The 26,838-nt window shown below is 46.8% G+C and overlaps 1 protein-coding gene across 9 annotated transcripts in view; it reads left to right on the plus strand.

Moving 5' to 3' along the window:
• ATP8A1 (ATPase phospholipid transporting 8A1) overlaps positions 1-26,838 on the plus strand; it is a 613,161-nt gene that overhangs the window by 384,880 nt on the left and 201,443 nt on the right. For all 9 annotated transcript variants that reach the window (XM_063920998.1, XM_063921003.1, XM_063920996.1 and 6 more), the window contains one exon: positions 6,603-6,687. In XM_063920998.1, coding sequence (XP_063777068.1) covers positions 6,603-6,687 — 85 coding nt within the window. The remainder of the gene's footprint in view (positions 1-6,602; positions 6,688-26,838) is intronic.

Genomic DNA, 26,838 nt, shown 5'->3' on the forward strand with positions numbered 1-26,838 from the left:
GTAAATATGTTTGGGGAGAAAAAGCAGCCAGTGACTTTTCCCCCGTCACATTAATTAAATGAGTTATGTGAAGAAGCGTGGTCTTCCCCTTATAAGAAAGTGGTGATTCCCAAGAGAATACTAATGGCGTACCCTTTCCCGCCAACGGATAGGTTACGCTGGGAATCCTCCCCTAGGGTTGACAAGGCCCTGACGCGCTTATCTAAAAGAGTGGCCCTGCCGTCTCAGGATACGGCCGCCCTAAAGGAACCTGCGGATAGGAAGCAGGAAGGTATCTTGAAGTCTGTGTATACACACTCTGGTACTCTACTGAGACCGGCTATTGCTTCAGCTTGGATGTGCAGTGCTGTTGCAGCATGGACAGATACTCTGTCAGAGGGGTTGGATACCCTGGACAGGGATACCGTATTGCTAACACTTAGCCATATTAAAGACGTCGTCTTATATATGCGGGATGCCCAGAGGGACATTTGCCTACTGGGCTCTCGAATAAATGCAATGTCCATTTCTGCCAGGAGGGTCTTATGGACTCTGCAATGGACAGGGGATGCCGACTCTAAAAAACACCTGGAGGTTTTGCCTTATAAGGGTGAGGAATTGTTTGGGGACGGTCTCTCGGACCTCGTATCCACAGCGACAGCTGGAAAGTCGACTTTCTTGCCACAGGTTTCCTCACAGCCTAAGAAAGCACCGTATTACCAAATGCAGTCCTTTCGTTCTCAAAAAAGCAAGAGAGTCAGAGGTGCATCCTTTCTTGCCAGAGGCAGGGGTAGAGGAAAGAAGCTGCACCATGCAGCCAGTTCTCAGGAACAAAAGTCCTCCCCTGCTTCCACTAAGTCCACCGCATGACGCTGGGGCTCCACAGGCGGAGCCAGGAGTGGTGGGGGCGCGTCTCCGAAATTTCTGCAACCAGTGGGTTCGCTCACAAGTGGATCCTTGGGCTATACAAATTGTATCTCAGGGATACAAGCTGGAATTCGAAGTGACGCCCCCTCACCGTTACCTAAAATCCGCCTTGCCAGCTTCTCCCACGGGGAGGGAGATAGTCCTGACGGCTATTCACAAGCTGTACCTCCAGCAAGTGATAATAATGGTACCCCCCCTTCAGCAGGGAAGGGGTTACTATTCCACACTGTTTGTGGTACCGAAACCGGACGGTTCGGTAAGATCCAGTCTAAATTTAAAATCCTTGAACATTTACATGAAAAAGTTCAGGTTCAAAATGGAATCGCTCAGAGCGGTCATTGCCAGCCTGGAAGAGGGGGATTTTATGGTATCTCTGGACATCAAGGATGCGTACTTGCATGTCCCCATTTATCCGCCTCACCAGGAGTACCTCAGGTTTGTGGTACAGGACTGTCATTACCAATTCCAGACGTTGCCGTTTGGTCTATCCATGGCACCGAGAGTCTTTACCAAGGTAATAGCGGAGATGATGGTACTTCTCCGGAAGCAAGGAGTTAGTTATCCCGTACTTGGACGATCTCCTCATAAAGGCGAGGTCCAGAGAGCAGTTGTTGGTCAGCGTAGCGCACTCTCAGGAAGTGTTGCTACGCCACGGCTGGATTCTGAATATTCCAAAGTCGCAGCTGATTCCTACGACGCATCTGCCCTTCCTGGGCATGATTCTGGACACAGAACAGAAGAAGGTATTTCTCCCGGAGGAGAAGGCTCAGGAGTTAGTGACCATGGTCAGGGATCTCCTGAAACCAAAGCAGGTGCCGGTGCATCACTGCACGCGAGTCCTGGGAAAGATGGTAGCGTCATACGAAGCCATTCCTTTCGGCAGGTTCCATGCCAGGATCTTTCAGTGGGATCTGTTGGACAGGTGGTCCGGATCGCATCTTCAGATGTATCGGCTGATCGCCCTGTCCCCGAGGGCCAGGGTGTCTCTTCTGTGGTGGCTGCAGAGTGCTCATCTTCTCGAGGGCCGCAGGTTCGGCATTCAGAACTGGGTCCTGGTGACCACGGATGCAAGCCTCCGCGGATGGGGGGCAGTCACTCAGGGAAGAAACTTCCAGGGGCTGTGGTCAAGTCAGGAGACTCGTCTGCACATAAACATACTGGAATTAAGGGCCATATACAACGCCCTGAGTCAAGCAGAGCCCCTGCTTCGAGACCAACCAGTGCTGATTCAGTCAGACAACATCACGGCAGTCGCCCATGTAAACCGACAGGGCGGCACAAGAAGCAGGGTGGCGATGGCGGAAGCCACAAGGATTCTTCGTTGGGCGGAGAATCACGTACAAGCACTGTCAGCAGTGTTCATTCCGGGAGTGGACAACTGGGAAGCAGACTTCCTCAGCAGGCACGACCTCCACCCGGGAGAGTGACGACTTCATTAAGAAGTCTTCGAGCAGATTGCAAATCGGTGGGAACGGCCACAAGTGGACATGATGGTGTCCCGCCTAAAAAAAAGCTAAAAAAATATTGCGCCAGGTCAAGGGACCCTCAGGCGATAGCTGTGGACGCACTGGTAACTCCGTGGGTGTTCCAGTCGGTATATGTGTTTCCTCCTCTTCCTCTCATACACAAGGTACTGAGAATAGTAAGAAAAAGAGGAGTGAGAACTATACTCATTGTTCCGGATTGGCCAAGAAGGACTTGGTACCCAGAACTTCAAGAGATGGTCACAGAGGACCCATGGCCTCTGCCTCTCAGACAGGACCTGTTGCAGCAGGGGCCCTGTCTGTTCCAAGACTTACCGCGGCTGCGTTTGACGGCATGGCGGTTGAACGCCGGATCCTAGCGGAAAAGGGTATACCGGATGAAGTAATTCCTACTCTGGTAAGAGCTAGGAAGGATGTGACAGCAAAGCATTATCACCGCATATGGCGGAAATATGTTGCTTGGTGTGAGGCCAGGAGGGCCCCTACAGAGGACTTCCAGTTGGGTAGTTTTCTGCATTTCCTACAGTCAGGTGTGACTATGGGCCTCAAATTAGGGTCCATAAAGGTTCAGATCTCGGCCCTATCCATTTTCTTTCAAAAAGAACTGGCTTCACTGCCTGAGGTTCAGACGTTTGTAAAGGGAGTGCTGCATATTCAGCCTCCTTTTGTGCCACCAGTGGCACCTTGGGATGTTAACGTTGTGTTGGATTTCCTGAAATCCCACTGGTTTGAGCCACTTAAGACCGTGGAGCTAAAATATCTCACGTGGAAAGTGGTCATGCTATTGGCCTTAGCTTCGGCTAGGCGTGTGTCAGAATTGGCGGCTTTGTCATGTAAAAGAACCTATCTGATCTTCCATATGCACAGGGCAGAATTGAGGACTCGTCCCCAATTTCTCCCTAAGGTGGTATCATCGTTTCATTTGAACCAACCTATTGTGGTGCCTGCGGCTAATAGGGACTTGGAGGATTCCAAGTTGCTGGACGTAGTCCGGGCTTTGAAAATTTATGTTTCCAGAACGGCGGGAGTCAGAAAGTCTGACTCGCTGTTTATTCTGTATGCAGCCAACAAGGTTGGCGCTCCTGCTTCGAAGCAGACTATTGCTCGCTGGATCTGTAGCACGATTCAGCTGGCTCACTCTGCGGCTGGATTGCCGCATTCAAAATCAGTAAGAGTCCATTCCACAAGGAAGGTGGGCTCTTCTTGGGCGGCTGCCCGAGGGGTCTCGGCTTTACAGCTTTGCCGAGCTGCTACTTGGTCGGGTTCAAACACATTTGCTAAGTTCTACAAGTTTGATACCCTGGCTGAGGAGGACCTTGAGTTTGCTCATTCGGTGCTGCAGAGTCGTCCGTACTCTCCCGCCCGTTTGGGAGCTTTGGTATAATCCCCATGGTCCTTACGGAGTCCCCAGCATCCACTAGGACGTCAGAGAAAATAAGAATTTACTCACCGGTAATTCTATTTCTCGTAGTCCGTAGTGGATGCTGGGCGCCCGTCCCAAGTGCGGACTTCTTCTGCAATACGTGTATATAGTTATTGCTTACTAAAGGGTTATTGTTATGAGCCATCCGTTGATTGAGGCTCAGTTGTTGTTCATACTGTTAACTGGGTATGGTTATCACAAGTTATACGGTGTGATTGGTGTGGCTGGTATGAGTCTTACCCTGGATTCCAAATCCTTTCCTTGTAGTGTCAGCTCTTCCGGGCACAGTTTCCATAACTGAGGTCTGGAGGAGGGGCATAGAGGGAGGAGCCAGTGCACACCAGATAGTACCTAATCTTTCTTTTAGAGTGCCCAGTCTCCTGCGGAGCCCGTCTATTCCCCATGGTCCTTACGGAGTCCCCAGCATCCACTACGGACTACGAGAAATAGAATTACCGGTGAGTAAATTCTTATTTTTTTAAGCGTTTCTGTCACTTACCGGCAGTAGCAGCAGTCCTGTGGGCTTATCGGTATTCATGAGAATGAAGTCTGTCAATTCACTAGAAACTATGGGCATCACTCAGGCACTTCTCATTGGTGTAACTGGTTCCTAAAGGAGTCAGTAGGCTTCATTCTTATGAATAGTGGTTCAGCTACACTGTGTACAGATAAATATTTGCTTGCATTGTTTATATCAGTGCTGTGGAAGTTAGGGGCAGATGTATTAACCTGGATAAGGCATAAGGAAGTGATAAACCAGTGATATGTGCAAGGTGATAAAGGCACCAGCCAATCAGCTCCAATATGTAAATTAACAGTTAGGATCTGATTGGCTGGTGCGTTATCACCTTGCACATATCACTGGTTTATCACTTTCTTATGCCTTCTCCAGGTTAATATATCTGCCCCTTATTCAGGAGAAAGGAACATTCCTATTGTTGCTTTTATTCAGGAGAAAGGAACATGCCTATATTGTTGATACAAGCTTGCACACTGGATTCAATAGAGTCCACGGGATTTTTTAGAAGACCAGAAAGGACAATGAAAAGTCTTTGTAAAACTATTTGCTTCCAGCCTAACAGCTGTTTATATACAAATTAAAAGTATAGAAGGAACTCTAAACCTATATATTTCAGTCTTGCCTTTGTATTTTGTAGTACAGTTTTTCAGGTATAAAGTGTTTATCACAATTTGCCTATTATAATTATTTAAGTGCCACAGTAGTGTACAGCACTGAAGAGTAATGGGAATAGTGTTCATAAAACACAGTGATAGGCAAGGCAGCAATTAGGTGTGTGACCGTCGCACAAAGATGGAGATGGCCCTGCTTCCAAGGGTTTACATGCTGCTTTGGACTAGGGTACAGCTGATGAGTGGGGGGCAGATTTATTAAGCCTGGTGAAGTGATAAAGTGGAAGGTGACAACGCACCAGTTCAGCTCCTAACTTCCATGTTACAGGCTGGGTTTGAAAAATGACAGTTAGGAGCTGACTGGCTGTGCGTTATCACCTTCCACTTTATCACTTCACCAGGCTTAATAAATCTGCCCCTGAGTGTTGAAGTATGAGACAGCAGGGCAGTGCTTGGTAAAGGTGATGGTGATAATGAGCGCTTTGTACAGGAGGGTGAGTGGTTTGTATTAGATTCTGGAGGATATGATGAGTAAGAGGGGAAGCCGTTGATTTATCGACAGTCATAATCTTGACCGCCATTAACCTACAGTCAAAATACCGACACGATCAAAATACCGACATTCATTATGCCGATATGTTCACAATACCGACATTTGAAATGCTGACATGTCAAAATGCTGCCATGCTTTTTTTTTTTTTTTTTTGCTTTTTTTTTTTGCTTTTTTTTTAGGAATTTTTGACCCGTTTCAGACCCGTTCATACTTTACCATCCCAGTGGACCTGGAGGGGAAATATAATAGTGTGCCCGAAGCATTGCGAGCGCAGCGGTACACTTAGACTGTGTCCATGTCAACCTATGTCGACATTGACACAAAAAACACAGAAAACTCACGTCTGTATTTTGACATGTCAGCATTTCAAATGTCGGATTCTGACTATGTCAGCATTTTGAACATGTCTGCATAATGAATGTCAGTATTTTGACCGTGTCAGTATTTTGACTGTAGGTATTGTGCCTGTCGGTAAATCATACTGACCCCCATAAGAGTATGCTAAGTGGAGCCATGAGAGAGGAAGAACAATCTTTCAGCATTATTGGGATAGAAGTAGGTACCAGCAACAAGAAGATAGATGAGGCAGGATATTGTGATGAAGAGGCTTACAGTTTTGTTGATGGTACTATACTAAGCTAACTTAGAGAGCTTCACCATTTGTACAGTTCCATTATTTGCTTTCTTTTCCTCATTATCTTTTGTGCTAGTCCTTCATTATTAATCTGATTATTATCTCACAATACAATAGTTCTTTGTAAATTCAGTTTTTTCAGTTATTTAGCTGCTTGTAAAAACAAATGTCCACAAAGTAGCTTTTTGGTATGGTATGAAATGTTTTTTTTACATTCTCTACATGTTTCACCATATATTGCTACATATTAATGTGCCCGTTATGCATATAAGGTCTATGACATTATGTTCCGTATACATTTCTGTAATGGGCACAGATAAGAACAGACGTTTCTGTGGTTAGTGTTCCTTTCTGTCTTGTAGTTAATTTAGCTACGTTTATGTAACTTCCCCCCATGCTGATTGGCAATTACTTGTATCTGTATGTATTCTGCAAATATAGTTTATGCTGTTTTCTTTTGGATAAAAATAGGATACAGTAATTTATGACCGTCTGGCTGAAACATCAAAGTACAAAGAAATTACACTAAAACATCTGGAGCAGTTTGCTACAGAAGGTAAGCATAATAATGTACGCAATCATAGGGTTTATGGAGATCTTGCAAAATACAGTTTATTAAAGTCATGAATAGCTGTTTATTGGTTGAGTGTATTTCTATCTCAGACATGCAGTTAGTTTGGTGGATCCTACTGGGGGAAAAAACTGCTTAACTTATATAAATTTACTTATGATCGATAAAGTAATAGAGAGTTGATCAGCAGCTTACTTGGCCACTTAGGGGTATATGCAATTGCGGTCGAATTCCCGAAATTGTCGAATTTTGGGAATTTTTCGCCAAAAAAAAAAAATTCGACAATGCAATTCAGTACTTTCCGACAAAAAAACGGACTTTCAAAATTCGACTTTTTGAAATTCGACTTTTGACAAATTCGACTTTTTTGCAATGATACACATGCTGCAATTCGACCAAAGCCTATTCAATGGAAGTTTGGAAATTCGACAACAGTGCTTTTAGACCGTAAATTCGTCATTTTCAATCCGCCACACTTTGGAGGGTGAAACTAATAAAAAAAATTTAAAACATGTTTTTTTTTGTGTTTTTTTTTCTTGGTAATATCATATCTATTTATATTAGAAGGGATTAGGTACTTGGTTTGTCTTTTTTGGAGGCACAAGTATTATTTATATATTTTTAAAAATATATTTATTTTTTTTTGGATGGAATGGTAAAATCCCTGAAAAAAATGGCGTGGGGTCCCCCCTCCAAAGCATAACCAGCCTCGGGCTCTTCGAGCTGGTTCTAAAAATGCGGGGGAAAAATTGACAGGGGTTCCCCCGTATTTTTAAAACCAGCACCGGGCTCTGCGCCTGATGCTGGTGCAAAAAATACGGGGGACAAAAAGAGTAGGGGTCCCCTGTATTTTATACACCAGCATCGGGCTCCACTAGCTGGACAGATAATGCCACAGCCGGGGGTCACTTTTATACAGCGCCCTGCGGCCGTGGCATTAAATATCCAACTAGTCACCCCTGGCCGGGGTACCCTGGGGGAGTGGGGACCCCTTCAATCAAGGGGTCCCCCCCCCCCAGCCACCCAAGGGCGAAGCCCGAGGCTGTCCCCCCCCCCATCCAAGGGCTGCGGATGGGAGGCTGATAGCCTTGCGAAAAATGTCAGAATATTGTTTTTTCCAGTAGTACTACAAGTCCCAGCAAGCCTCCCCCGCAAGCTGGTACTTGGAGAACCACAAGTACCAGCATGCGGGTGGAAAAACGGGCCCGCTGGTACCTGTAGTTCTACTGAAAAGAAAATACCCAAATAAAAACAGGAGACCGACACCGTGAAAGTAAAACTTTATTTCATACGTCGACACACACATACTTACCTATGTTCACACGCCGACATCGGTCCTCTTCTCCAAGTAGAATCCAGGGGTACCTGAAAAGAAAAGATAAATACACTCACCTCATCCATGGTCCAGAGGTAAATTCACGAACTTGTCAAAAAAACAAACCGGACACCCGTACCACACGGACTGAAAGGGGTCCCATGTTGACACATGGGACCCCTTTCCACGAATGCCGAGAGACCCCCCCCCCCCCCGTGACAGCTGTCACTGAAAGGTCTCGTAAGCCAATCAGCGAGCGCAACGTCCTTGCACTCTGCTGATTGGCTCTGTGCGCGTCTGAGCTGACAGCGCATCGCAAAGCCTCTCCATTATATTCAATGGTGGGAACTTTGCGGCTAGCGGTGGGGTCACCCGCCGGTCAGCGGCTGACCGCGGGTAACCCCACCGCTGACGGCAAAATTCCCACCATTGAAAGTAATGGGAGAGGCTTTGCGATGCGCTGTCTGAGGTCACATGCGCACAGCCAATCAGGTGAGCGCCACGGAAGTAGCGCTTCCTGATTGGCTGAAGGGACCTCAGTGACAGGAGTCACGTGGTGTCCCGGCGTTCGGGGAAATGGGTCTGATGTGTCAACATGGGACCCCTTTCAGTCCGGCATGGTACGGGTGTTCGTGTTTTTTTTTTAACAAGTACGTGGATTATCTCCCGGACACTGGATTGAGGTGAGTCTAATTTTTTTCACAGGTACCTCGGATCGTCGGAGACTGTGGCAGTCGGCGTGTCAACATAGGTAAGTATGTGTGTGTCGGCAGTGTGTAATAAAGTTGTACTTGTCACGGTGTGTGTGTCCTGTTTTTATTTGGGTATTTTTTTTCCAGCAGTACTACAGGTACCAGCGGGCCCGTTTTTCTCCCGCATGCTGGTACTTGTGGTTCTCCAAGTACCAGCTTGCGGGGAGGCTTGCTGGGACTTGTAGTACTACTGGAAAAAACAATATTCTGTAATTTTACTCAAGGCTATCAGCCTCCCATCCGCAGCCTTTGGATGGGGGGGGGACAGCCTCGGGCTTCACACCTGGCCCTTGGGTGGCTGGGGGGGGGGACCCCTTAATTGAAGGGGTCCCCACTCCCCCAGGGTACCCCGGCCAGGGGTGACTAGTTGGATATTTAATGCCACGGCCGCAGGGCGCTGTATAAAAGTGACCCCCGGCTGTGGCATTATCTGTCCAGCTAGTGGAGCCCGATGCTGGTGTATAAAATACGGGGGGACCCCTACTCTTTTTGTCCCCCGTATTTTTTGCACCAGCATCAGGCGCAGAGCCCGGTGCTGGTTTTAAAAATACGGGGGATCCCATGTCAATTTTGTCCCCGCATTTTTATAACCAGGACCAGCTCGAAGAGCCCGAGGCTGGTTATGCTTTGGAGGGGGGACCCCACGCCATTTTTTTCCGGGTTTTTCCCGTTTTTTTAATTCGGGGCAAAATCCGGCAAATCGTCCGTTTTTCGCCCGCGGGACTGTCGAATCCGTTTTTCATTGAATATGGTGAATTCCGGCAGCCACCTGCCGGAATTCACCTGTCGAATTGTGTCGAATTAAAAAACGGCGATAATTTGCCGCGATTCGCCGTGAATTGCATATACCCCTTAATGGTGAATCACAGACTCGCTTAGCTATGTGATGGGGAATCCCTGTCTTGGCCACACTATGGGGGATCACAGACTCACCTGGCCACACTATGGGGAATCACAGACTCACCTGGCCACACTGTGGGGAATCACAGACTCACCTGGCCACACGATGGAGGATTATAGATTTACTTGGCCACATGATGGGGGATCACAGACTCACCTGGCCACAAAGTAGTTGATCACAGACTAACTTGGCCACACGATAGTGAATCACAGACTTACTTGGCCACTCAATGGTGGATTTATTAACCCATTTTTGTATATAGTTGAGATTTTAGCCTGTTTGTAAGAACTAGAAACCTACAAAACAAAGTAATCCAGAATGAAGCTGTTGTATGAAAAAAATGGGTCCATCCAGTTTAAATGTTCATATTTTCTAGTAAGGTGATTAAAGATAAAGTACAATTTCCTACATGTGCAAATAAGCAAATTATAGTCACTGACCATTCCTTTTTCTCAAAGTCCTCCACGCCAGCCTTTGCAATGGCTTAGCTCCCTTCTAAATGCCTTAGAGTTATCCCTGATTTAGTACTGTTTTCAAAATGGAAACAAAATCCATTATTTGTGTGTGTGTATGTGTGCATTTATTTCTCTGACGTCCTAGTGGATGCTGGGACTCCGTCAGGACCATGGGGATTAGCGGCTCCGCAGGAGACAGGGCACAAAAATAAAAGCTTTAGGACTAGGTGGTGTGCACTGGCTCCTCCCCCTATGACCCTCCTCCAAGCCCCAGTTAGGTTTTTGTGCCCGTCCGAGCAGGGTGCAATCTAGGTGGCTCTCCTAAAGAGCTGCTTAGAGTAAAAGTTTTGTTAGGTTTTTTATTTTCAGTGAGTCCTGCTGGCAACAGGCTCACTGCAACGAGGGACTTAGGGGAGAAGAAGTGAACTCACCTGCGTGCAGGATGGATTGGCTTCTTAGGCTACTGGACACCATTAGCTCCAGAGGGATCGAACACAGGCCCAGCCATGGAGTCCGGTCCCGGAGCCGCGCCGCCGACCCCCTTGCAGATGCCGAAAAGTGAAGAGGTCCAGAAACCGGCGGCAGAAGACTTTTCAGTCTTCATGAGGTAGCGCACAGCACTGCAGCTGTGCGCCATTGTTGTCAGCACACTTCACACCAGCGGTCACTGAGGGTGCAGGGCGCTGGGGGGGGGCGCCCTGGGCAGCAATGATAATACCTTGTTCTGGCTAAAAATACATCACATATAGCCCCTGGGGCTATATGGATGTATTTAACCCCTGCCAGGTCTCACAAACACCGGGAGAAGAGCCCGCCGAAATAGGGGGCGGGGCCTATCTCCTCAGCACACAGCGCCATTTTCCTGCACAGCTCCGCTGCGAGGAAGGCACCCAGGACTCTCCCCTGCACTGCACTACAGAAACAGGGTAAAAAAAACAGAGAGGGGAGGCACTTTTTTGGCGATATTGATATATTAAGCTGCTATAAAGGAAACAACACTTCTGTAGGGTTGTTCCTATATATTTATAGCGCTTGGGTGTGTGCTGGCAAACTCTCCCTCTGTCTCCCCAAAGGGCTAGTGGGGTCCTGTCTTCGATAAGAGCATTCCCTGTGTGTCTGCTGTGTGTCGGTACGTGTGTGTCGACATGTATGAGGACGATGTTGGTGTGGAGGCGGAGCAATTGCCGGTAATGGTGATGTCACCCCCTAGGGAGTCGACACCGGAATGGATGGCTTTGTTTATGGAATTACGTGATAATGTCAGCACGTTACAAAAATCAGTTGACGACATGAGACGGCCGGCAAACCAGTTAGTACCTGTCCAGGCGTCTCAGACACCGTCAGGGGCTGTAAAACGCCCTTTACCTCAGTCGGTCGACACAGACCCAGACACGGACACCGAATCTAGTGTCGACGGTGAAGAAACAAACGTATTTTCCAGTAGGGCCACACGTTTTATGATCACGGCAATGAAGGAGGCTTTGCATATCTCTGATACTGCAAGTACCACAAAAAGGGGTATTATGTGGGGTCTGAAAAAACTACATGTAGTTTTTCCTGAATCAGAGGAATTGAATGAAGTGTGTGATGAAGCGTGGGTTAACCCCGATAGAAAACTGCTAATTTCAAAGAAGTTATTGGCATTATATCCTTTCCCGCCAGAGGTTAGGGCGCGCTGGGAAACACCCCCTAGGGTGGATAAGGCACTCACACGCTTATCAAAACAAGTGGCGTTACCGTCTCCTGAAACGGCCGCCCTCAAGGATCCAGCTGATAGGAGGCTGGAAACTACCCTGAAAAGTATATACACTCATACTGGTGTTATACTGCGACCAGCCATCGCCTCTGCATGGATGTGCAGTGCTGGGGTGGTTTGGTCGGATTCCCTGACTGAAAATATTGATACCCTGGATAGGGACAGTATTTTATTGACTATAGAGCAATTAAAGGATGCTTTTCTTTATATGCGAGATGCTCAGAGGGATATTTGCACTCTGGCATCGAGAGTAAGTGCGATGTCCATATCTGCCAGAAGAAGTTTATGGACGCGACAGTGGTCAGGTGATGCGGATTCCAAACGGCATATGGAAGTATTGCCGTATAAAGGGGAGGAATTATTTGGGGTCGGTCTATCGGATTTGGTGGCCACGGCAACAGCCGGGAAATCCACCTTTTTACCTCAGGTCCCCTCCCAACAGAAAAAGACACCGTCTTTTCAGCCGCAGTCCTTTCGTTCCTATAAGAACAAGCGGGCAAAAGGACAGTCATATCTGCCCCGAGGCAAAGGAAAGGGTAAGAGAGTGCACCAAGCAGCTCCCTCCCAGGAGCAGAAGCCCTCCCCGGCTTCTGCAAAGCCCTCAGCATGACGTTGGGGCTTTACAAGCGGACTCAGGGGCGGTGGGGGGTCGACTCAAGAATTTCAGCGCACAGTGGGCTCACTCACAGGTGGACCCCTGGATCCTGCAGGTAGTATCTCAGGGTTACAGGTTGGAATTCGAGAAGTCTCCCCCTCGCCGGTTCCTAAAGTCTGCTCTGCCAACGTCTCCCTCAGACAGGGCGACGGTATTGGAAGCCATTCACAAGCTGTATTCTCAGCAGGTGATAGTCAAGGTACCCCTCCTACAACAGGGAAAGGGGTATTATTCCACACTATTTGTGGTACCGAAGCCGGACGGCTCGGTAAGACCTATTCTAAATCTGAAATCTTTGAACCTGTACATACAAAAATTCAAGTTCAAGATGGAGTCACTCAGAGCAGTGATAGCGAATCTGGAAGAAGGGGACTTTATGGTGTCCCTGGACATCAAGGATGCTTACCTGCATGTCCCAATTTGCCCTTCACATCAAGGGTACCTCAGGTTCGTGGTGCAAAACTGTCATTATCAGTTTCAGACGCTGCCGTTTGGATTGTCCACGGCACCTCGGGTCTTTACCAAGGTAATGGCCGAAATGATGTTTCTTCTGCGAAGAAAAGGCGTATTAATTATCCCTTACTTGGACGATCTCCTGATAAGGGCAAGGTCCAGAGAACAGCTGGGGGACGTAGTAGCACTAACCCAAGTAGTGCTGCAACAGCACGGGTGGATTCTGAATTTTCCAAAATCTCATTTGACCCCGACGACACGTCTGCTGTTCCTGGGAATGATTCTGGACACGGTTCAGAAAAAGGTGTTTCTTCCGGAGGAGAAAGCCAGGGAGTTATCCGAACTTGTCAGGAACCTCCTAAAACCAGGAAAAGTGTCTGTGCATCAATGCACAAGAGTCCTGGGAAAAATGGTGGCTTCTTACGAAGCGATTCCATTCGGCAGATTCCACGCACGAACTTTTCAGTGGGATCTGCTGGACAAATGGTCCGGATCGCATCTGCAGATGCATCAGCGGATAACTTTGTCTCCACGGACAAGGGTGTCTCTTCTGTGGTGGTTGCAGAGTGCTCATCTGTTAGAGGGCCGCAGATTCGGCATACAGGACTGGGTCCTGGTGACCACGGATGCCAGTCTGAGAGGCTGGGGAGCGGTCACACAGGGAAGAAACTTCCAGGGAGTGTGGTCAAGCCTGGAGATGTCTCTTCACATAAATATACTGGAGCTAAGAGCGATCTACAATGCTCTAAGCCTGGCAAAACCCCTGCTTCAGGGTCAGCCGGTGTTGATCCAGTCGGACAACATCACGGCAGTCGCCCACGTAAACAGACAGGGCGGCACAAGAAGCAGGAGGGCAATGGCAGAAGCTGCAAGGATTCTTCGCTGGGCGGAAGATCATGTGATAGCACTGTCAGCAGTGTTCATTCCGGGAGTGGACAACTGGGAAGCGGACTTCCTCAGCAGACACGATCTACACCCGGGAGAGTGGGGACTTCATCCAGAAGTCTTCCACATGATTGTGAACCGTTGGGAAAAGCCAAAGGTGGATATGATGGCGTCCCGCCTCAACAAAAAACTGGACAGGTATTGCGCCAGGTCAAGAGACCCTCAGGCAATAGCTGTGGACGCTCTGGTAACACCGTGGGTGTTCCAGTCAGTGTATGTGTTTCCTCCTCTGCCTCTCATACCAAAAGTACTGAGAATTATACGGCAAAGGGGAGTAAGAACGATACTCGTGGCTCCGGATTGGCCAAGAAGAACTTGGTACCCGGAACTTCAGGAGATGCTCACGGAAGATCCGTGGCCTCTACCTCTAAGACGGGACCTGCTTCAGCAGGGACCGTGTCTATTCCAAGACTTACCGCGGCTGCGTTTGACGGCATGGCGGTTGAACGCCGAATTCTAAGGGAAAAAGGCATTCCGGAAGAGGTCATCCCTACCCTGGTAAAAGCCAGGAAGGAGGTGACTGCACAACATTATCACCGCATTTGGAGAAAATATGTTGAGTGGTGTGAGGCCAGGAAGGCCCCGACGGAGGAATTTCAACTGGGGCGATTCCTACATTTCCTGCAAACAGGATTGTCTATGGGCCTCAAATTGGGGTCCATTAAGGTTCAAATTTCGGCCCTGTCGATTTTCTTCCAGAAAGAATTGGCTTCAGTTCCTGAAGTCCAGACTTTTGTAAAAGGAGTACTACATATACAGCCCCCGGTTGTGCCCCCAGTGGCTCCGTGGGATCTTAATGTAGTTTTGGATTTTCTCAAATCCCATTGGTTTGAGCCACTCAAATCGGTGGATTTGAAATATCTTACATGGAAAGTAACCATGCTACTGGCCCTGGCTTCAGCCAGGAGAGTGTCAGAATTGGCGGCTTTATCGTATAAAAGCCCATATCTGATTTTCCATCGGACAGGGCAGAACTGCGGACGCGTCCTCAGTTTCTGCCTAAGGTGGTTTCAGCGTTTCACCTGAACCAGCCTATTGTGGTGCCTGCGGCTACTAGCGATTTGGAGGATTCCAAGTTGCTGGACGTTGTCAGGGCATTGAAAATATATATTTCAAGGACGGCTGGAGTCAGAAAATCTGACTCGCTGTTTATACTGTATGCACCCAACAAGCTGGGTGCTCCTGCTTCTAAGCAGACGATTGCTCGTTGGATTTGTAGCACAATTCAACTTGCACATTCTGTGGCAGGCCTGCCACAGCCTAAATCTATCAAGGCCCATTCCACAAGGAAGGTGGGCTCATCTTGGGCGGCTGCCCGAGGGGTCTCTGCATTACAACTCTGCCGAGCAGCTACGTGGTCGGGGGAGAACACGTTTGTAAAATTCTACAAATTTGATACCCTGGCTAAAGAGGACCTGGAGTTCTCTCATTCGGTGCTGCAGAGTCATCCGCACTCTCCCGCCCGTTTGGGAGCTTTGGTATAATCCCCATGGTCCTGACGGAGTCCCAGCATCCACTAGGACGTCAGAGAAAATAAGATTTTACTTACCGATAAATCTATTTCTCGTAGTCCGTAGTGGATGCTGGGCGCCCATCCCAAGTGCGGATTGTCTGCAATACTTGTACATAGTTATTGTTACAAAAAAAATCGGGTTGTTATTGTTGTGAGCCGTCTGTTCAGAGGCTCCTACGTTTGTCATACTGTTAACTGGGTTCAGATCACAAGTTGTACGGTGTGATTGGTGTGGCTGGTATGAGTCTTACCCGGGATTCAAAATCCTTCCTTATTGTGTACGCTCGTCCGGGCACAGTATCCTAACTGAGGCTTGGAGGAGGGTCATAGGGGGAGGAGCCAGTGCACACCACCTAGTCCTAAAGCTTTTATTTTTGTGCCCTGTCTCCTGCGGAGCCGCTAATCCCCATGGTCCTGACTGAGTCCCAGCATCCTCTACGGACTACGAGAAATAGATTTATCGGTAAGTAAAATCTTATTTTTTTTTGCAATTGTGAAAACACATGGATCTGGGAACCTAAGTGTTTTGGCCCAAAAATGAAGATTTTTTTTTTTTTACCTGCGGTAAAAGCGTTTTTAATTATGAGGAAATTGCGTTTGCACTAAAGGAAAGTTTTTTACCACCAAAAAATGATCGGGTACAATTGAATTCGCCTCTAAGTGTACTAAATAGCTAAGAGTGTACTTTAATTAGGATTACTATTTCTTGCCACAAATGGCTAGATAAAAAGTAGCACACTAAGCACAATGATGTGTGGTGCGAGTCACTCGTATAGGGCCTCTTTCTTTCGCCTTTTTAGCCAGATTTAAAAAAAATAAAATCTTGAATTTCTGCAATGGGGTACACTAGTATTCCACAGGGAATAATATTGGGGGTGTAGAGTTGGAACTTGATCCGAGGCACCAACAGGCTAAAGCTTTGACTGTTCCCAGGATGCACTGCACCGCCTCCTCTATAGCCCCGCCTCCAGGCACTGGAGCTCAGTTTGTAAGTTGATGCCTGCAGTGCAGGTCACTAACAGGTGGGGCTGCGCTAGACAGCCCTGCAAAGAGCTTTTTTAGAAGACTTCAAGGGCCGCTGCACTTTATATGTCTTTATGACATGCTGTGCTGCGGCTCCATCACCTCCCTCAGCGGCGCTGCATACTCCCGCGGCCTGGTTACCGGGTACTTGCAGCGGAGACGACCGTTTTTCTTCAGGCACACCACCGCTGTTATTCTCTTGGATCACGTGGCTGTACTTGAAGGGGGGAGGTAAGGTAAATTGCAATCCTGTCGCGGTCCCAGGAGAGGAACCGCGCCGCTGGCGTGGACACTGTCGCACAGGGACCCCACTCTATCCACCAGGGCAAGGAACACAGGTCGGATTTATTAAAATCCATTTGCAAAAGGCTCCACAGTACCCGGTGGTGAAGTCCAGCAAAGGGGATAAGGCGCTGCCCTGTAGCAACTCCCCCAGCTCCGGGCGCCATCTACTGCTGGTGTTTCTGCCCTGGAGCTGCATCTCTCTCTCTCCCTCACTCCCTGAAGATATTTTGGCACCATTACATAGCTGGGCTGTTCTCTGGGACTGCTGGGCACTGTGTCCTCTGTAAAGCCGCCTGTATCATCAGCGCTGTGCATTTACAGACACTTAAGTATTTTACATGTCATTTTAGACAGTGTTAGTTAAGAACAAGTGTACTGCTATCTGAATATTTAGTACAAGTATTCTGTGATATGCATCCATTGTTTAGTGTGCATTGTTATATCTGTATACATACATACCTATATGTAATTACTAGTCCAGTGCAGTTTTATTGTTTATATGTAATAATTCCTGCATTGTACCTGTGACTGCGTGTGCCTATAGCTGCTGTGTGGATTCCATTCTTGTGTATCACACGTTTGCGATCACTATATTCTGTACCCTGGGGAACTAGGTGCGTCAGGGTCTAATATAATATATACTGCTACACAGGGTATACTGTTTGTATTTCTCACTGTGTTTTTCAGTCACCCCACACCACTTATATCCTCTGTTTGTGCTCTGTATTTACCGTCACAAATCACAGGGGATTATTTGCTGGTGTTTTTGTGTTTGTCTGGCTATATTGTACTATTACATCCTAAGGCTACATCCCACATGATGTCTGCTACACATACGCGGATGCTTCTGCATCATGCAGTGCTGTCGTCATGGATTCACCAGTGGGTGAAGTGTTAGCTGCTGGTTCAGGCTCTGGGGGTCATACATCTCCCAGTCCATCTGTGGCACTTGTGGTCAATCAAGACCCACCTTGGGCAGCTTTTTCAAATATGCTGACTATGTTTGTAACATGTCTCACGTCCCCTGTGGGGCCTCCTGTGCCATTACAGCCACATATTGTCCCTGTAGTTAATCCGCCATGGGCTGATTCTTTGTCTGCCGAGTTACATCAATTAAATCAGACTTTGGTTAGACAAAAGTCCACCCCACGTCCCTCTGGGGTCATCTAAGCGGTCCATTTCTTCCTCACAATACAGTAATATTTCGGATAATTCTTCAGATGAAGGTGGGGAATATACTGATCTGTCAGACACTGATACAGTTGCTTCTGATGAGGAATCTGCAACCCAGGTTGATTTTCCTGACCTTGTGGAGGCTATCAAGCTGATTCTCCAAATTGATGATGACACTGAGCCTCCTGTTACATCTAAGAAACCTGATAAGTTTAAACATCAGAAGGTTGCAAAAGTAGTTTTACCACATTCTGATCTCTTAATTGACATACGTCAGGAATCCTGGTCATCTCCAGGAAATAAGTTTTTCCTGTCTAAAAAGATGATAGCTCGTTATCCTATCCCTGCGGACTTGAGCAACAAGTGGGATATTCCACTGCCGATGGACTCTCATATCGCCCGTCTTGTGGTGTCCTCTATTCTGCCTGTCACCACTGTCACCTCACTAAAGGAACCGACTGATAAGCGTGCAGAGGGATGCCTGAAGTCTATTTACACTCTTACCGGTGCTGTACGTAGACCTACTATGGCTGTCTCTTGGGCTGCAAAAGGAATTGAAGCATGGGTTCAGGCAATTGAGGAGGAGCTACCTCAGGATTTTTCTGACGCTGCCAGACAATATCTGTTGTATATTACCACAGCCTCTTATAATGTTCAGGAGGTGGCCTCTGATGCAGGGGTCATGGCGGCCAAGGCTTCTACTACGTCTATCCTGGCCCGTCGGTTTCTGTGGTTGAGGCCCCGGAAAGTGGACCTGGACTCTAAGAAGACCTTGGAAGTACTCCCTTTCAAGGGAGACATCCTGTTTGGGGAAGATCTGAATAAGATTGTGACTGACTTGGTGACGGCCAAGACTGCATTTCTCCCAAGTACTAATCCTTCTGCTCAGAAGGCTAAGAGTACCACTTTTCGTTCCTTTCGACCTGCAAGTAAACCAAAAGGTCAGGCATACCCGAGACAGGCTCGTATTTCCAAAACTCACTAAGCCCAAATATAAACAATCCTGTGCCGCCCGTCAGCCTGCTTCCAAGCAAGACAAGCCTGCTGCATGATGAGGCGGGTTTCCCCCTGGGGGACCCCAGGGTGGGAGGCCGACTTCTGCAGTTCGTCCAGGCCTGGTTAAAGACCACTTCAGACGCCTGGGTACAGGAAGTTGTCTCTCACGGTTATGCAATCTCTTTCTAAAGATGTCCCCCTCGCCAGTTCTGTTCAACGGTTATCCCCTCATATCTGTTGAAAGCGCAAGCTGTACACTTGGTTGTTCAATCCCTCCTGGAAACAGGAGTGATAATGCCGGTACCTCTGTCCCAGAGAGGCAGGGGATACTATTCGACCCGGTTTCTAGTTCCGAAACCGAATGGGTCTTTCCGGCCTATCCTCGACCTGAAATCATTGAACAAGTTTGTAAGAGTGTCCAAATTCCCTATGGAAACTGAGGACTATATGGTATACCTGGACATACAGGATGCTTACCTGCACATACCTTTTGCCATTTCGCATCAGCAGTATCTGCGGTTTGCTATTGGCAACCTTCATTTTCAATTCCAGGCTCTGTCATTTGGACTGGCTACGGCACCTCAGATTTTCACCAAGGTAATGCCCGTGATGACGGCTTTTCTCTGTCGACAGGGAATCAGAATCTTGCCATATCTGGACAACTTGCTGATTCTGGCGAACTCCCAAGATGTCCTCCTCAGTCAACTGGAGATGTCAATATGCAAAGAAAGGGTATTTAGGCAATAAATCCCTGCGCAAGCAAGTACAGGCAACCTAGTAAAGCAGAAATCAGGAAAAAAGTGACTCTTCAAACACTTTAAAAGATACAGAAATGCGTGAAAATCTGATCCTGCTCAATTGGGCGCCACCTATTATTGTGCTACCATCACACAAGAGAAATGAATGAAAATATACATTCCTTAAAGTTGTTCCATAAATGATTCCATCCACATCGAGTTATTGCATATTATCCACTCCACATGTGGGAAGAAAACATAAACTTTCATGTGTAGTACAGTATAATGTAATTACAATTCACAGAGATAAAACAACAAAAATTCTGATGTTCCACGGTGATGTCCCTAGGGGACTGAACAATTACCAGATGCGATGGAGAACTGGTAGTTAACAATTCTCAAATACAGCTCTTATTATTTATCCGAAGAAAGTCCACCCGGGTAGGCAAAACTCCGGAAAAGAAGATCGATCTGGCCTCCGCCCAGCACCTCCGGGACAGCTCCGGAAACCTAAATCCTCTGACACAATAAACCAACGCGTTTCAACCCTTTTAATTTGGGTCTTTCTCAAGGCAGTGTGTCAGAGTGTGATCCCTACAATCCTTATAAATGTGGTTTATCCAATCACAAACTTCCGTCAGTGACGCAAATTTCCCGCCTTTTTTCCTATTCTCACTCATTGCCAGGAAGTGCGTCTCGTCCTCCTTAGATGACGCTATCAATAGGTCCGTCCTCAATGTGCCTCCTACCGGAAGCGCGTCATCCGTGGTGCCCGCTGATCCTGACCAGAAGTGCGTCATCTGTAGTGTCCGCTAGTCATGACCGGAAGTAGCCCGGCGACGCATACTTCCGTTCTATAATGCGTCCTGGTGGAAGTGTCCCACAGTTCATTTAAACAGCCTGGCGGAATGTATATTTTCATTCATTCATTTCTCTTGTGTGATGGTAGCACAATAATAGGTGGCGCCCACTTGAGCAGGATCAGATTTTCACGCCTTTCTGTATTTTTTAAAGTGTACATATGAACCCAGTAAGCCCAATGAATATAACAATGAATATGATAGTAGAATATCCCCTCAAAAAAGGACATTTCAGTATAGTCAGAATCAAAACAGATCAAATAGGTATAGAGAACAAAATATCCATTACCCTAAAGGTGATAGACAATGGGGCTGGAGGAACGATGGTAATCAAGAAAATAGAAATAATAGGGACAACAGAAGAGAGAGAGGAGGTAATGATTGGGATCGGCATCAAACACGCAGGAATAGAGATCATACTCCCATAGAGACCAATAATAGATTTGAAGTTTTTAATGGTAGAGAGGGAATGACACGTTTTTTAGGGAGGGAGAGACAAGATCTGAGATGGAGATAAAATACAAAACCAGGAGGGGTAAGGGAGGGGGAGCAATTAAAAAAGAACCGAGTAGGAAAAAGAGGAAAAAAAGCAGGAGAAAAAAGAACATAAAGCCAGCTGCTGAAAATGTGAACCAGATTGAAAAGGGAGTTAAGATTTTTAACATAAGTTCCCATGTTTTAACTAAAGATGAGATGAAAGTTCTGAAAAAGGGATTAAAATATGCCCCTGCTACCGTTATCAATAAATTTGAGACGTTCATTGATATTTCGAAATTTGAACGCAAGCTTTGCATTAAAAAATTATTTTTGAGTAGGGATGAAGGATCTACAGATGAGAATTTAGTTCCCAGTAAAACTCCATTTAAACCAAAATTCATCTTTTTCCCTGCCCATGTAAAGGGCAATTTTGTCGACACTTTCTGTGAAATAATTAAGGAAGATTTAAGAGAAATTAAGCCTTCAGCAATTAGTTTCAACTTAACGTTCAAAGAACGAGTGGCTCTGAAAAACTTGAAACTCAATCCAGAACTTATTATCAAACCCGCCGATAAGGGCGGGGGGGTTGTAGTGATGGACAAAAGTTGGTACATTAAAGAGAGAGAGGAACATGTTAACGACAAAAACACATACTTCAGACTCAAATCAGATCCAACAGAGAGAATTATTACAGAGTTACAATCATTAATCAAAAGGTATGAGGACTTAGGAGTTTTAGAAGAAAAGGAGGCTAAATTTTTGTTCACTGCCAAACCAGTCACGCCAGCACTTTACTTACTCCCAAAGGTCCACAAAAATGCCACACATCCCCCAGGGAGACCTATTGTGTCGGGGATAGACTCCGTCACTGCTAACTTATCGGAGTACATTGATTTTTTCCTGCAACCACTAGTTTTACAGAATGCCTCCCACCTAAAAGATACTAAAGATTTTTTAAATTTCCTTACCACAGTCCAGTGGGAGGAGAATATGTTTTTAGTCACAGCTGATGTTAAATCTCTATATTCTATTATTAACCATGAGGCAGGATTACAGGCAGTTACTACACATTTAAGGAATAGCACTTTGGAGGAACAGGTTCAGGATTTTATTAAGGAAGGTATTTTATTCATTTTATCAAATAACTATTTTATTTGTAATGCAAATTTTTACCTACAAAAGGTCGGCACTGCCATGGGCACCAGGTTCGCTCCGAGTTATGCCAATATTTTTATGGGCCAATGGGAGGAGGCTGTTATTTGGCACAACAATCCATTTGGAGCGAGCCTGGTGTCCTGGAAACGTTACATCGATGATGTATTTTTTATATAGAGGGGGAGTCGTGAGAATCTTGATGACTTCTGCCTTTATCTTAATACAAATAATTTAAATATTGAATTTACATTCAACATCGATGTACAAAAGATTGATTTTTTAGATATAACGGTATTTGTGGACAATAACCAGATACAGACTAGGACGTTCACAAAACAAACAGACTCAATAGCCTACATAGAATATAGTAGTTGCAACCATGCAAACTGGCTCAATTCCATCCCGCTAGGTCAGTTCAAACGCACTAAAAGGAACTGTACGGAGGACAGTACCTATAAACAACAAGCTTGTGAACTTCAAAAAAGATTTGAAATGTGTGGATATAGAAAGGATATTAAAACGAAATAAGAGGAGCGCTAAATAAAATTGTACCAAATAATAATAATATCAAATTAAAAATAAATAAAAAAATGCAAACACCTGTGAAAAAAAGAATTGGTTAGTGAGTAATGTTTACAGCACTTTTGTGCTGATGTAAAAGTCCTGTGCGGGAGTCCCTTTATAGATGCCGGAGCTGCGGTCCGTACTGCGGCTGCAGTGGGGAAACCTATCTATCTCTCTTTCCCTAGTGCTGCCTACCTTCAGTCACGTCCAGACTTTGGTTCTTTTATTGTGGATCGCGTCCTGCCGGCTGGTCCCGATGCTGGTACACGCACTCTCGTCTCCACACCCGTTTGGCGCAGGCGGGATGACGTCAGGGCTTCTCTCGTTAATTCCTTTCCAACGCGTTTCGGACTTGCTGGTCCTTAATCCTGGCTGGTGGTTTTTATAAACAGGCATTTTAGTCTATTTATATTACTGTGTGTCCACTTTATGCTGCTATCTCCATACTAATTGTTTTGTTTCACCACTGATATATTTAGTAAAAGATCAAATGTGTATTTTATCAAAATAAGTTTTTAGTGAACATGTATTATCTATTCCATGCTGCTATTCCTTTATTAATGCTCCGTTTTATCATATATTTTTCATATTAGGTTTTTTTTAAAGGACTAAATGTGGATTTGAGTGAACAAAGCGTTATGTTTACATTTGCTGCTTGACCATTTCCGCCAGGCTGTTTAAATGAACTGTGGGACACTCCCGCCAGGACGCATTATAGAACGGAAGTATGCGTCGCCGGGCTACTTCCGGTCATGACTAGCGGACAATACAGATGACGCACTTCCGGTCAGGATCAGCGGGCACCACGGATGACGCGCTTCCGGTAGGAGGCACATTGAGGACGGACCTATTGATAGCGTCATCTAAGGAGGACGAGACGCACTTCTTGGCAATGAGTGAGAATAGGAAAAAAGGCGGTAAATTTGCGTCACTGACGGAAGTTTGTGATTGGATAAACCACATTTATAAGGATTGTAGGGATCACACTCTGACACTCTGCCTTGAAAAAGACCCAAATTAAAAGGGTTGAAACGCGTTGGTTTATTGTGTCAGAGGATTTAGGTTTCCGGAGCTGTCCCGGGGGTGCTGGGCAGAGGCCATATCGATCTTCTTTTCCGGAGTTTTGCCTACCCGGGTGGACTTTCTTCGGATAAATAATAAGAGCTGTATTTGAGAGCTGTTAACTACCAGTTCTCCATCGCATCTGGTAATTGTTCAGTCCCCTAGGGACATCACCGTGGAACATCAGAATTTTTGTTGTTTTATCTCTGTGAATTGTAATTAAATTTTACTGTACTACACATGAAAGTTTGTTTTCTTCCCACATGTGGAGTGGATAATATGCAATAACTCGATGTGGATGGAAAAATTTATGGAACAACTTTAAGGAATGTATATTTTCATTCATTTCTCTTGTGTGATGGTAGCACAATAATAGGTGGCGCCCACTTGAGCAGGATCAGATTTTCACGCCTTTCTGTAACTGTAGATGTCAGTTAACTTCCTTCAAGCCCACGGGTGGCTCATCAATTGGAAGAAGTCCTCGCTGGTCCCTGCCTGGAGCATGGTGCACCTGGGGGCGCTGCTGGACACACACAGCCAAAGACTGTTTCTGTCTCCCGGAGAAGGTCCTGAAACTTCAGGACAAGATCAGATGCTTCCTCTCTCGCCAGAGAGTGTCGATACACTCAGCGATGCAAGTACTAGGCCTCAGAATGTAGGCTTTCGACATGGTAGAGTACGCTCAATTTCATTCCCGCCCTCTGCAGAGGTTAATCCTTTCCAAATGGGACGGCCTGCCTCACCGGATCAGATCTCAAATGATCTTCTTGACTCCGGAGATTCGTCTGTCACTGAGCTTGTGGCTACAGAACCAACAGTTGAGCAGGGGCCGTCCCTTCTGGATCTCCAACTGGGTCCTCCTGACAACGGATGTCAGTCTGCGAGGTTGGCGCGCAGTGTTGGAGCAACACACTCTCCAGGGTCGGTGAACCAGGGAGGAATCTCTCCTCCCGATAAACATTCTGGAATTGCGGGCAGTGTTTAGTGTGTTGACACTGGCCCTGCCTCTGGTACAGAACAGGCCTGTGCAAGTACAATTAGATGCCACCACGGTGGCATACATAAATCATCAAGGCGGCACGCGAAGCCGCATGGCAATGATGGAAGTGTCAAAAATCCTCCAATGGGCGGAATCTGCCAGCTATATCGGCAGTGTTTATTCCAGGATTCCTCAACTGGGAAGCGGACTTCCTCAGTTGTCAGGACGTGCACGCCGGAGAGTAGAGTCTTCATCCCGAAGTCTTTCAACTCCTAGTGGACAAGTGGGGCCTACCAGATGTAGACCTGATGGCATCTCGACACAATCACAAGGTTCCGGTTTTTGGAGCAAGGACAAGGAATCCTCAAGCAGCGTTCGTGGACGCACTGGCAATTCCATGGATCTTTCGGCTGCCATGCGTGTTCCATCCAGTGTCACTCCTGCCCAGGGTAATACGGAAAATCAAGCAAGAAGGAGGAATACTACTTCTAGTTGCTCCAGCGTGGCCCAGACGGCATTGGTTCTTAGACCTGCAGGGTCTATCGATCGAGCGTCCTCTTCTACTTCCTCAACGACCAGACCTCCTCGTTCAGGGCCCTTGTGTCTACCCAGCCTGGCCAGACTGGCTTTGATGGCGTGGCTCTTGTAGCATTACTCCTGAGAGCAAAAGGATTCTGTGAGGTGGTTATTCAAACTATATTGAAAGCCTGTAAACCTGCGTCGGCTCGGATTTATTACAGGGTCTGGAATTCTTACTTCACATGGTGTGCTGCTAAGAATTATGATGCATATACGTTCAAAACTTCCAGACTTTTGGCTTTTCTACAAGGCCTAGACTTGGGCCTTTGTCTGGCCTCGCTCAAGGTTCATATCTCTGCCTTTTCGGTGTGGTTTCAGAGAAAAGTTATGTCTCTTCCTGACGTTCACACTTTCACTCAGGGTGTTCTATGGATTCAACCTCCCTATGTCCCTCCTGTGGCTCTATGGGATCTGTCGGTCGTCTTAAATGCCCTGCAAGAGTCTCCATTTGAACCTGTTGAGTCTGTGGACCTTAAATGCCTTATGCTTAAGGTCGTGTTTCTGTTGGCTATTGCCTCTGTTAGGAGGGTGTCGGACTTAGGCGCTTTGTCGTGTCGCCCACCCTATCTGATTTTTCACCGTGACCGGGCAGTTCTTCAAACTCGCCCAGGTTATTTCACCTTATCCAGGAGATTGTGGTTCCGGCCTTCATCTCTTCTGGTTTGTCCTCCAAAGAAAGGTCTTTGAATGTGTTACGGGCTCTCCGCATTTATGTGAAAAGGACTGCCTCTATCAGGAGGTCAGATTTACTTTTTGTACAGTTTGGTTTTCACAAACGTGGCTGGCCTGCGAATAAGCAAACCTTGGCCAGATGGATTCGAATGGTGATTGCACAAGCCTATGCGCAGACTTGGCTCCCAGCTCCTGCTACTATCAAAGCCCGTTCTTCTCGGTCTGTTGGACCTTCTTGGGCGGCCCGCCGCGGCGCGTCCGCGGAACAATTGTGCAAGGTGGCTACGTGGTCCTTTGTGAACACGTTCATCATGTTCTATGCTTTTGATACTGCCGCCTCCTAGGATGCTTCCTTTGGACCCTGGGTTCTTGTGCCCGCTACAGTGCGTCCCCTCCCATGAGGAACTGCTTTAGGACATCCCGATGTTGTTCCCTGTGGAATACCAGTGTGCCCCGCTGCAGAAAAGGAGATTTATGGTAGACTTACCATGGTTAAATCTCTTTCTGCGAGGTACACTGGATTACACAGGGCGCCCACCCTGACGCACTTAGCTTCTTTGGGTTTATATGGCATTGGCATTAGCCGCTAGTCCCTTCTCCTATTGTGAGAATGTGGTTCTATGTGACTAACATCTACCGTCTCTCTTACCTGCTACTGCATTGGACTGGTTAACAAAACTAAGCTCCAGTGCCTGGAGGCGGGTCTATAGAGGAGGCGGTGCAAGTGCATCCTGGGAACCGTCAAAGCTTTAGCCTGTTGGTGCCTCGGATCAAGATCTAACTCTACACCCCCGATGTTATTCCATGTGGAATCCAGTGTACCTCGCAG

This window comes from Pseudophryne corroboree, chromosome 1, assembly GCF_028390025.1.
Source record: "Pseudophryne corroboree isolate aPseCor3 chromosome 1, aPseCor3.hap2, whole genome shotgun sequence".
NCBI lineage: Eukaryota > Metazoa > Chordata > Amphibia > Anura > Myobatrachidae > Pseudophryne > Pseudophryne corroboree.